Below are 12,673 nucleotides of genomic sequence, written 5' to 3'. Positions count from 1 at the left end.
GCGGATTTAAAGAACCTTCTGGAAGAAATTCTAATAAGCGAATTTTGTTTCTCGCGAGTTTCGGTTGGTTTCACCTCTCCCTCGGCCCTTGACTTCAACTCTTGTCTCTCTTTTGGCGTTGATCGCTGTTTTTTTGTTTTTTATTTTGTTTTGATTTCCTTTCTCGCGTGTATCTCCTTGGCAGGGCACATTGTATATGTAGAGATAATCCCTTTTTCACTTATTGGGATTTTTGGCCTCTGTATCCTTCACAAAGACTCAATGCTGATTTTTTTTTTTCCCCCAGATGTCAATGCACAGGCACGTCGTTTCCGAGCAGCCAGAACACGTATGGCATCCGGGAGTGGTGGCGAAGCAAGCAGTGAGATCCCTGAGAAGACGGTCGACCTCCGACGGAGCATCAGTGACATGAACCTGAGCATACGTCGCCGGCACGGCAACAGCAGCCGGAGCGGACAAGGCGAGGGGGACCGGAAGAACGTGAAGAGCATGTTGCTGGATGATGGAGAGGTGCACAGTGAACTCTTCATCCTGACAGATGTTGTTGTCATCACAAAACCCTTTTACATCCCCCATTCATAGAAGCCCCCTTCGTCTTCAACACTAATTGTTGTTCTGCACCCCGAATCTACCCTGTCCGGCTTAAACTCTGAAGGTCTGCTGTGTCTTGTTTTTCCAGGCTGCCCTATTGCCAAAGGAAGCAGATGGCAACAGAGACACAGAAAGAGACTTGGAGAGAGGCGAGGAGGGAGAAGGTGGCACCAGTGACTTGGAGCTTCTGTCCCAGAGTCTGATTTTGCCGCCTACAGACAGACCATATTTTCTTCTGCTTCAGGGATACGATGAGAAAAAGGTAAAGGCTTGGTGGGGCAGAAAGGTTGGGAGTCAGTGCGGGAGACCCTTCTTGGGGCACCGGGGTGCTAAGATTCACACTGAATTGGCTGGAGATTTGTCTCATTGTTTTAAGGAGAAAGCAGGGCACCACCCAGAAGAAAACCCAATCTAAATCCGTTAAGTTGTTCTCTCGTTCGCTAACTAAGTGGAGTTAAGGTTACGACCCTGAGGCAGACGCGTGAGTGAGGAGGGCCCCGCCCCCCAATGAGTCTCTCTCAGATTCCCGCTAATAAATCGGTACCGCAAGCGAACTATGATACGTAACGCGATGAGAGAAGTTGCAAAATCAACGGAATGTTCAAGCAAATTATAGAAAAAAACCCGATCTCAATCCGTTAAGTAGTTCTCTCGTGAAAAGTGGACAGACATACAAACGGGTCTAAAAAAACTATAAGAAATTTCGCGCTTGGGCCGTGAAATTTTTAAAGCCGTTTCTTAGCGAGCACCTATGGGCCAAGGGTAACCTACATTCCAAATTTCAAATCCCAAGTCCTCATGGTTCGGGAGATTTCGTGATGAGTGAGTGATTCAGTGGTATTTGGCTTTTATCTATATAGATTTGCAAACACAAATATATACAGTATATCTAATAGATATGCAGCTATTTACACAACCCACCTTCACGTCAACGACACACATCAATCTACTAATCGACATAAACACAGCCAATAAAACCCAATCCAGTTTACCGGATGACACCGACGATGACAATCAGAGAAAGCCCGAAGTGAACAGCCCTGCAGAAAGATGTCAGCTTTGTCCTACAAAGTAACATTAAATGTTCGATGACAATCTGTGATCTAAGGAGCACAAGGAGTGTGTGATGGCAACAAGCGAACCCAACAAACAATCCAGGTGATAGAGGAAGAACACACAAATTCTTGAAGAATTTTATCAGTTAAGGTCCTAGGTTGAACCTGTTCTCCTCTTCAGACTCTTTATTACAACATGTTGCCCCAAATATGGGAGGTCTGAAAATCAGAAGTCCACCTTGTGAGGACTTAGGAGTCGTAGCGGACTTGACGCCATCAACTTCCAGACAGAAGCCATTAAGAAGACTAACAGAGTGTCATGCTATATAGCGCCTTGATGTGTGCAGTACAAGTCACAGGAGGTTCTGCTCAAGCTTTATAACACACTGGTGAGGCCTCATCTGGTGTCCTGTGAGCAGTTTTTGTCTCTGTTTTGTCTTGTTAGAGTATTTTATTACTCTACTTTCCCCTTTTGTGTTATTAATCTGTAGCCTTTGTCAGAATGCCTCAAATCTCACAGACTTAGCACTCTTTATAAGGTATTGTACTTTAGAACTTCTCGCCACCTTCCCTTCTACATCTATAACATCAGGCAATTACTGAGAGTAAAAGACAAGCAGGAGTTAAGTTACAACTTTAATTAATGTATTATTGATAATATTCATAAATAATAACAATAAGCAAAATACATCTGAACACTGGCAACCATACAACCTGATAAATGCTGATGTGTAGTTTCAGGTGGCACACAGACTTGTTAGTTACTTTAAATGTCTCTAGTTAAGGCCTCATTTGTGGTCATCTTTCTTCAGGACAGGCCGCATGCCTGTCTCAATATGGCTGCCGAGCTGTGCTCCTCATTGTGTTGTCCTTTTCAGTTCATGGTGTGTGAGATGCTCTTTCATCAGTTTGGTAAGAGAGAGAGAGCTTGAGAGGGGTAAAGCAAGCAAATTTATAGATTCTCTGTTCAAGGCCTCCAGCCCAGCAAATAGGGCGTCATGGTACTTAAAGGCTTCTGATAGTTAGTAAGTAAGTAAGTAAGTAAGTAAGTAAGTAAGTAAGTAAGTAAGTAAGTGAACATACCATACAACAGTACAACAACAGATGCATAGCTGAACGAAATTGCGCTTCTCCAGGCTCAATGTGCAGACATAAAAGACAAGTTCACACAAGACAACATACAGACATTACAAACATTTCACTTCTTACACAGAAAGTAGGTAAGACAGCGTAAGACAGCACATGGCAGCACAGTACAAACAATAAAAACAAAAGATATATATAAATGTAAGCCAGTCAGTGGGTGAAATATAATATGAAAGAAAATATTGCACATTGTTTCACAGTGATTCTGATATTGCACTATATGGATACAATATCCTAATACATAATTCGCCTGCCTCCTCACTCACTCACTCACTCACTCACTCACTCACTCACTCACTCACTCACGTCCATCCGAAGCTGAATGTGCAGTCGCCTTCTGCACAGCTGCCCGAAAAACCTTACGAGACTGACAGCCAACCCCAACATCGCGGCAGGCTGCAAAAATTCAAAGAGAAAGGCGACTTCGATTAAAGCTCTAGAGGCCTGAAAGGCGATTTCGACTACAGCTCAAGGCCTAATTACGCATTCTGATTCAATTACGCATTCATTCAATACACCTATATCAGGTTTGTGGTGCTTATCCATCCATCCATCCATTATCCAACCCGCTGAATCCGAACACAGGGTCACGGGGGTCTGCTGGAGCCAATCCCAGACAACACAGGGCACAAGGCAGGAACCAATCCCGGGCAGGGTGCCAACCCACCGCAGGACACACACAAACACACCAAGCACACACTAGGGCCAATGTAGAATCGAATGTCTTTGGACTGTGGGAGGAAACCGGAGCGCCCGGAGGAAACCCACGCAGACACGGGGAGAACATGCAAACTCCATGCAGGGAGGACCTGGGAAGCGAACCCAGGTCTCCTTACTGCGAGACAGCAGCGCTACCACTGTGCCACCGTGCCGCCCACTGGAACATTTATCATTCAATATTATACTATAGGCCTGGAAAATTCATCAACTAACAGTACAAGCCTGTACGGTAATGAGTAAAGCGGACTACAATCATTACAAAACAACTTCTTCGTTACTTATCATTTGTTCTTCATACACTGCTGACACAAACTCGTGCCCATTTCATCTTACGTTGTCGAAACGGGCTCTTTGTCTAGTTTATACATAATATATATAATATAGACAATGTAATATTGTACGATATTACAATACAATATAATGTAAACTTAAGACCTATTTGTGGTAATAAAGTGCACAGTAAGTAAGAGAGCAAAAGGACAAAGGTTATTTAACAGAGTTTAGTATTCTGATGGCCTGTTAAATCTGGTCGTTCTGCAGTGCATACTGCCGTAATGTTTTCCAGAGGGCAGAAGTTCAAACAGCCCATGTGCCGGGTGTGTGGGATCTTTTATGATCTTAACGGATCTGCTCTGGCAACGTGAGTAGTGTAATTCTTGAACAGATGGGAGTGAGGACCTGCTGTCCTCACCACTCTTCGAAGTATCTTCTGTTCCGCGACAGTGCAGCTGCCATACCAAACTGAGATGCTGCTGGTCAATATACTTCCTATAGTAGCCTCTGTAGAAAGTTGTGAGGACAGGAGAGGGAACGTTTGCTCTTTTCAGCCTTTGAAGAAAATGAAGTCGCTGTTGTGCCCTCTTGACAAGAGAAGTGGTATTTGTGGTCCATGTCAGGTCATCTGTAATGTGCACTCCCAGAAACTTGGTGCTTCTCGCTTGACTCCACACTGTTTCCATGGATTGTAAGTGGCCAGTGTGGCATGTGCTTTCTCCTGAAGTCAACGATGATCTCTTTTGTTTTGTTGACATTCGGTGCCAGGGTGTTTGATACAAGCCATACTTCAGACCAATGGGGGCAGAGAATACCTTCACAGCTGCCCCCCCAAAACCATTTGTTCAACGGATACTTACCAGACAGTCTGACTTTCCTGTGGGGGTTGATTGAGAGAGCCCTGCAGAAAATCACTGGCCAAACTGGTTTGAGGTGCTTCTCCCAACCCTGTCGAAAATAATTACAAAGAGGATCAGTCCCAAAAAGTGGTGGGGTACCTAACCATCAAACCATTGCTGTTCTCATCAATAATGTAACACTAATATTACATTTGCTTTGTCTATGTTACAAATAAATATCAACTTATATGCAAAATTTCACACCACAACAGCCTCCAGGCTACAATAAAGATCTGGAAGCATTAGAAAACATCCAGAGAAGAGCGACTAGGCTGGTTCCAACACTATAAATAATGAGGAAAGTTTAGGCAAAAGGAGATTAAGAGGAGATGATTGAAGTCTTTAGAATTATGAAGGGAATTAGTCCAATGGATTGAGACGGTGACTTTAAAACGAGTTCATCAAGAACATGGGGACACAGTTGGAAACTTGTTAAGGGGAAATTTCACACAAACTTTAGGAAGTTATTCTTCACACAGAGAACCATAGAAACATGGAGTAAGTGACCAAGTAGTGTTGCAGACAGAGCCGCGGGGGACAGCCAGTGTCTTAGAAATGTAAAAATCATGCTGCTGTGCTTTTCTGAATGTAGAATAAGAGTAGAGGAAAAAAAATGGCAGCCACAGGGGGTCCCCAGGACCGACTTTGAGAACCCCCCGATCTAGATGGATGGAATAGCAGAAACTCCACATGGACTCCTAGCCCTACACGTAAGCTCGCCCTGTGGTCCTTGACGCACCTGTTGGACCAGTAGGGGTGTAGTGCATTAGCTCCTCTGTCCGGCCTCAGGTACGACCCATCCTCCATTCTATCCTTGGCCAGATCAAACCAGCTTGTCATTCTTTGTCCTCCACAGAAGTCAGTTTATCCATCTGATCTAGTGAGTCATGATTATACCCTGAACAAGAACCGGTTTATCCCACTTCCTTACTGCCAGATTAAACATTTTTCTTAACATAACTTAAAACGTATGTTCAAACCAATTCAATAAAGACAATCTACAGATGAATTTAACAATATATGCTTGACTATAGAGAAGTGGCACATACAGTACCTGCATCGTCCAACGTACACACTAGGATGTCGGATGATGTCAGCAGCAAAAGGATAGATGACGTGGGCGTCTCTCCACTACTGAAGCGTAAGGGCCACAGACAAGAACAAAATGAGCTGACGCCCCTTCCAGGGATTGTTCCTACCTTGTGCCCCATGCTTGCTGACCCTGGAAGGATGGACGGAATAATTAAACTTGTCGTATCAAACGTACTAACCCCCAGTTCCTATTCCTCTGTTTCTTTCTCCACATAACCAATTGCCACACGATAAACATTTTTGCAAAAGTAAACCAATGTATAAACTTATAATACCGTGTTCAAAAAATTTAAGGAACATTGAAGAATTTTCTTTATACGCGTTGTGGAGAATCAGCCCCCGAACACAGAAAGACAGACACCAAATGTCCAAAACACACACATTTAATATTTCTTTTCTATACACTGCACCTCACAATGTCCAAATTAGACAAACACTCAGTCCTTTCTTTCCTCTTCTTCTATACTTCTGCCACCTCTACTCCTTGCCTTGTAGGCGCCATCCTGTTCCACCTGACTCCTGCCTGAGGCGGCCCCTTTTATAACTCCAGGTGCTCTGTGATGATCTTCCGGTGGCACTTCCTGGTGTGACAGAAGTGCTACATGAGCACCCAGAAGCACTCTGGGTGTGCCTGGAATTTCTTCCAGTTGTTGCGGAAGTGCTGCAATGCAGGGCTCTGCAATCCTCCGGGTACCCCCTGGTGGTGGCCACAGGCCCCAACAGGGTTGAGCTTCTAAGCTCTGATCCCTTGGCCCCGATGCAAACCAGGCCGACTGCCCTCTTGTGGCCCAGAGGAGGTATTGTCCCTCTCCCAGTCCTTCCAGGAGTCCAGGCTGGGCAGGATCCCCAGCCATCCACCACAGCATTTAATTTTTCCAACCATCCACTGGCCATCTCGTTAAAGAAACCCACTGCAGTATTAACAACAATTACCAAGAACCGAGAATAAATTTACAATTAGAAACTGAAACACACAAAACACACAATACATTTGAGCTCTGCAGCTTCTAATATCGAGCCCTCAGGCCTCTCATTGTGTTTTGTAATCATCACAGTGCAAGATGTTTTATTAATTTAATCATCTGAAGCTTGAAATTATCAGGGAACTGAATGTGAAAAACTGTTTGGTGTTGTTTTAGTGCGGTTCAAACTGTGACATTATGACGTTAATAAAAGCCTTCTCCCTGGGGACAAATAAAGTTCTATCTATCTATCTATCTATCTATCTATCTATCTATCTATCTATCTATCTATCTATCTATCTATCTATCTATCTATCTATCTATCTATCTATCTATCTATCTATCTATCTATCTATTATATAGTGCCTTTCCTATCTATCTATCTATCTATTGTGGGGAACAGCCCGGACACAGACAGGTAGACATGATGTTTAAACCACACACGTTTATTCACAACTACTATTTACACTTATCATGAGCACAAACCCAGTGCCGCAGCACCAATCACCCCTCAAGTCCTTGGCCACACGCAGAATGCCTTCTCTCAGTCTCTGGTCCGCCTCCGCTGCTCTCCACCAAGCTTCGTCCACTTCCACCCGACTCTTGCCCACGACTGGAGGGAGGCGGCCCCTTTTATTCACCCCGGAAGGACTCCAGGTGCATCCTGAGGGGCTCCGTAGCCACACCCCTGTGTGGCGGAAGCTCTGACGGTACATCCGGAAGTCCTCCGGGTGTCCCCAATCCTCTTCCCCCCAGCACTTCCGGGTGTGGTGGAAGTACTGAGGTCCAGGGCTCCCAAGGCATCAGGGCGCCCCCTGGTGGTGACCACAGGCCCCTACAGGGTAGAGCTTCAAAGCTCTGTACCCGTGGTCCCCAAGGCAACCAGGCAGGATGCCCTCTCGTGTCCTGGAGGAGGCACAAGCCCTCCTCCGCTCCTCCTGGGCATCCCAGCCAGGCGACAAACCCAGCCGGGTGCCACACTATCTATCTATCTATCTATCTATCTATCTATCTATCTATCTATCTATCTATCTATCTATCTATCTATCCATCCATCCATCCATCCATCCATCCATCCATCCATCCATCCATTGTCTCCCGCTTATCCGAGGTCGGGTCGCAGGGGCAGCAGCTTGAGCAGAGATGCCCAGACTTCCCTCTCCCCGGCCACTTCTTCTAGCTCTTTCCGGGAGAATCCCAAGGAATTCCCAGGCCAGCCGAGAGACATAGTCCCTCCAGCATGTCCTGGGTCTTCCCCTGGGCCTCCTCCCGGTTAGATGTGTGATCAGGAGGCATCCTGATCAGAAGCTGGAGCCACCTCATCTGACTCCTCTCGATGCGGAGGAGCAGCGGCTCTACTCTGAGCTCCTCCCGGATGACTGAGCTTCTCACCCTATCTTTAAGGGAAAGCCCAGACAGCCTGCGGAGGAAACTCATTTCAGCCGCTTGTATTCATGATCTCGTTCTTTCGGTCACTACCCACAGCTCATGACCATAGGTGAGGGTAGGAGCGTAGATCGACTGGTAAATTGAGAGCTTTACCTTACTGCTCAGCTCCTTTTTCACCACGACAGACCGATGCAGCTCCCGCATCACTGCGGACGCCGCACCAATCCGCCTGTCGATCTCACGCTCCATTCTTCCCTCACTCGTGAACAAGACCCCGAGATACTTGAACTCCTCCACTTGGGGCAGGATCTCGCTACCAACCCTGAGAGGGCACTCCACCCTATTCCGGCTGAGGACCATGGTCTCGGATTTGGAGGTGCTGATTCTCATCCCAGCCGCTTCAGATAGATAGATAGATAGATAGATAGGAAAGGCACTATATAATAGATAGATAGATAGATAGATAGATAGATAGATAGATAGATAGATAGATAGATAGATAGATAGATAGATAGATAGATAGATAGATAGATAGATAGGAAAGGCACTATATAATAGATAGATAGATAGATAGATAGATAGATAGATAGATAGATAGATAGATAGATAGATAGATAGATAGATAGATAGATAGATAGATAGATAGATAGATAGATAGATAGATTTATTAATCCCAAGGGGAAATTCACAGAATTTAATTTAAATACACAGAACATAATTACAAACATCACAGAAAGTGCATGTGAAAACAATAAAACACATAAACATATTAATACATAACAGACCATAAATTAAAGAAATGTAATCTGGAAGGATTCATTCTTGTGCACATTTACATTTCTTCATTCTGGGCCAATGTAGAGATGCCAGTTCACCTAATGTGTGCCTTTGGGATGTGAGAGGACGGAGAAATCCCTCGAGGTAATGCCAGCTGTGGCGGATGGCTGGGTAAGAGCCCCGGCCTGGACACCTTCATAATGGAAGGACCTGGGAAGAGAGCGTGCATGGGGCATTATCTGCCCTGGATCACTAGATGGCAGTCCCCAAGGGTAACTACAGCACCACAAATTCCCACAGGGTGTAATGGGAATTGGAGTTTGCCAACTCAGCCCTGTTGGGTTCTGTGAATGCTGCCAGGGTGGGCTGTAGGGATTGCAGAGCCCTACTCCACTGGGCTTCCACCTCACCCAGAAGTGCTTCTGGACCATGCCAACAGGCCGCCAGAAGTACCCCTGAGTGCAACATAAAAGAAGCCCCCTGCCTTCTTTCAGAGAGCCAGACTTGGTAGGAGGTGGGCAAGGGGGAGGCAGAGAGAGAGAGAGAGAGGATGAGAAAGAAGTAGACCAGGGGTGGGCAATGTCAGTCCTGGAGGGCCGCAGTTGCTGCAGGTTTTCATTCCAACCCATTTGCTTAATTAGAAAGCAATCCTTGCCAAGCTCAGACTCTTATTGAATTGTACGGCTTGTTAATCTGCAATGTTAGCTTCTTATATCGTAGACTTTTTCTTCTTTCCAAAAATGGATCATTTTTAGTCTGTCACATTTTTCTCTAAAGTGTTTTATTAAACCAAATCGTGCAGGATGAATCCACATAGGTGTAAATGGAAACAAGTTAGATGGAGAACTGCCAGCTCCTTTGTCATTTGCATTTTATTGCTAATAAGGAGCCACCAATAACAGAATGCAGCTGATTAAGACTGAAAAAAGCAATTATAAGGGTGGGGGGCCTTAACAAGTGAGACCACTAAAACGAAGCAGAAAAATATCACTTGAGCAATAAGTGCTTCATCAGCAATAATTGACTTCTCATTAAGAAACTGGGCTGGAACAAAAACCTGCAGTCACTGCGGCCCTCCAGGACCGATGCTGCCCACCCCTGAAGTAGACAAAGACATAGAATTGCCTTGTGCGTGTGCTGTGGAAAACACTTACTATAAGAGTTTCCCCAAGAATACAATCCTCTTGTTTTATTGAGATTTCTATCTAGAGCCTGTCTGTGTCAGGTTTGGGGAGCTGGAGCGCCCCCTGGTGGCCACAAAGCCAACAAGGGGAGGATGTGAAAGTTAGGTCAGCACTGCTAATCCCTATGCCATACAACAAAATATTTGTTTTAGTGTGCCCTGGAATGTTTGCTTTCTCATCAAGGTCCTAAAATTATTATCATCAACTAAGCCACTGTCCCCTGATGGGATCATCATCTTCTGTACTTTACTGAGTGCCACCTGGTGGGTGGTGAGAGCCCCGTACCTGCAGAACTCTCATTCTCTGCTTCTTTCTTTTATAAAATTTTTGACAGGATTTTGTTCTCTACATCATGTCTCGCTCCACTCACATTTTTGGCCGCACAATGACAGCAGCCGAGCGCCAGAAAGAGAGAGAGGGGGCTAAGAACCGGAGGAAGAGGGAATATCTTCAAGTAGACACCTTTCTTTCTGCTCCTGACATCCTGCCCTGGCACCTGCTGGTACGTCGAGGCCAGCCTTTTACCTCCTCAGGTAGGCATCGCTGACGTGTGACACTGGAAGAAGAAGTGAATTGTGAATTTGGTTTGTCTTTAGTTGAGTATGGAGAGTGAGTGAGTGCAGCGATGGGCATTTCGATTCATTTTACTAAACTAATTCTTTCAAACTGCCCGATTAAGTGATTTGATTCTTTTGATTCATTTTTAATTTGTTTGATTCACTGTTAGGATTAGATGTTGGCGCATATGTAAAGTTCAGGGTGGGTGGGGATTCCACCCTGATCATATCACTATTATATAATTTGATACTGTATGTGTGTATGTATATATAATTAAATATATATTTGAGATGATGACAATTCATATGACATTGTCTCGTTTCAGTACACAGAGCATGACAAGACATTTAAGATGCATATTTAAAACAAGTGAGTGAGAATCGTGTGAGTCATTCGTGGGCAATGATTCAGTTCACAAATCAAATGAGAGAGAATCGTGTGACTCGTTCTCGGGTAATCATTCATTTCATGAATCAAATGTGCAAGGAGAGTGTATCGGTCCGGTGCTGCTAAGACACACCGTAATGTTTTTATTTGACTGAAATTGCCGTACCAGTAGCGATGTGTGACACAGAGTATTGTCGTGATGGAGGATGAAACTGTTTGCCCATTTCTCAAGGTTCTTTTCTACGTTTCTTAAACACTCTAATAAGCCTTTATAATGTTCAGAGTTCACCGCAGTGTTCCTGGGTACAAACTCAGCTGGCACAATTCCATCAAGTTGACAAAACACAATCATCATCACCTTGATGTTGGACTTCTTGATTGATGCGCCTTTTTTTTCACACGAGGAGAACTGGATGATTTTCATTGAGAACTGTGAACCCTGGTTTCAAGATAATAACCATAGACCCAAGTTTCATCTCACGTGATGACATTTCTTAAAAAGCCAGAATCTGAAGCGGCACGATCGCACAGCTCTAATGAAATGGACAAACGCTGTTGCTTATGTTCAACCGTCAAAACGTGTAGAACAACTTTCATCACATGTTCATATCTGTTGTTAAAATGTTTTGAACAGAACCATGTGATATGTTCGGATCCTCAGAGATTTCCCTAAAAGTCAATCGCCTGTTTGATCGAATCATCTGTCCGGCTGCTATGTCTCTGTCATTCCAACAGATTTGTAGTGATAAATGTATTGCATTTTTCATTCCAACAGGTGGTGCATCACAAACATTAACATTGCTTTTACAAATCCAGTACTCAATAGCATATAACAGGGACATATGCATTGCATTTGCCGCTCCAACAAATGGCACCTCACAAACATTTGTAGATAGATAGACAGAGAGATAGAACTTTATTTGTCCCCATAGTAATGCATCTGAAAATGTTTGTGATGCGCCATCTGTCAGAATTATAAATGTAATGCAATTAATTTCTACATGCAATACAAAATTATTAATACAAACATTAACATTGACATCTTCATTGATTACTTAAATTTCAGCCCATCTTAGATGAGTAGCACAGCTAGTTTATATACTGTATACAGTGGAACCTCGGTTTGCGAGCATAATTCGTTCCGGAAACATGCTCATAGTCCAAAGCACTCGTGTATCAAAGCGAATTTTCCCATAAGAAATAATGGAAACTCAGATGATTCGTTCCACAACCCAAAACTTTTCATATAAAAATGATTAATACAAAATATAAAGTAAAAATACATAAAACAAAATAACCTGCACTTTACCTTTGAAAAGAATCATGGCTGGTATGAGTGAGTTTCTAAACTCTTGTTGGATTCCATCCAACGGGACGATATGCAGAAGAGCGTTTCAAAGCAATCGCAGGCACCCAGCGCTGTAGCAGTTCGCCGTAAAAGGAAATCCGAAAAGATCGCGGACATGCTATAAGCGCCTGCCGTCGATGGGTGATACAAGGAACAAGGAACATTACAAATGCGCAGGGCACAGTACTACTTGGCCACGGCCCTGCCCGACTGCTGTGTCTGTGTATAGGAGAACGGCAGATCCCGCTACAATAAATAACCGCGCTGTTGCTGTTTCAAGCTGAATAAAGCT

At 44.3% G+C, this 12,673-nt stretch overlaps 1 protein-coding gene across 1 annotated transcript in view; it reads left to right on the top strand.

Annotated features, from left to right (window-relative positions):
• Positions 1-12,673, top strand: part of rasip1 (Ras interacting protein 1) — a 47,075-nt gene that overhangs the window by 15,191 nt on the left and 19,211 nt on the right. The window contains exons 4-6 of the mRNA XM_051919841.1: positions 287-510; positions 680-853; positions 10,423-10,621. Coding sequence (XP_051775801.1) covers positions 287-510; positions 680-853; positions 10,423-10,621 — 597 coding nt within the window. The remainder of the gene's footprint in view (positions 1-286; positions 511-679; positions 854-10,422; positions 10,622-12,673) is intronic.

This window comes from Erpetoichthys calabaricus, chromosome 16 (genome assembly GCF_900747795.2).
Source record: "Erpetoichthys calabaricus chromosome 16, fErpCal1.3, whole genome shotgun sequence".
Lineage (NCBI taxonomy): Eukaryota > Metazoa > Chordata > Cladistia > Polypteriformes > Polypteridae > Erpetoichthys > Erpetoichthys calabaricus.
This window is presented reverse-complemented; position numbering and strand designations above follow the sequence as displayed.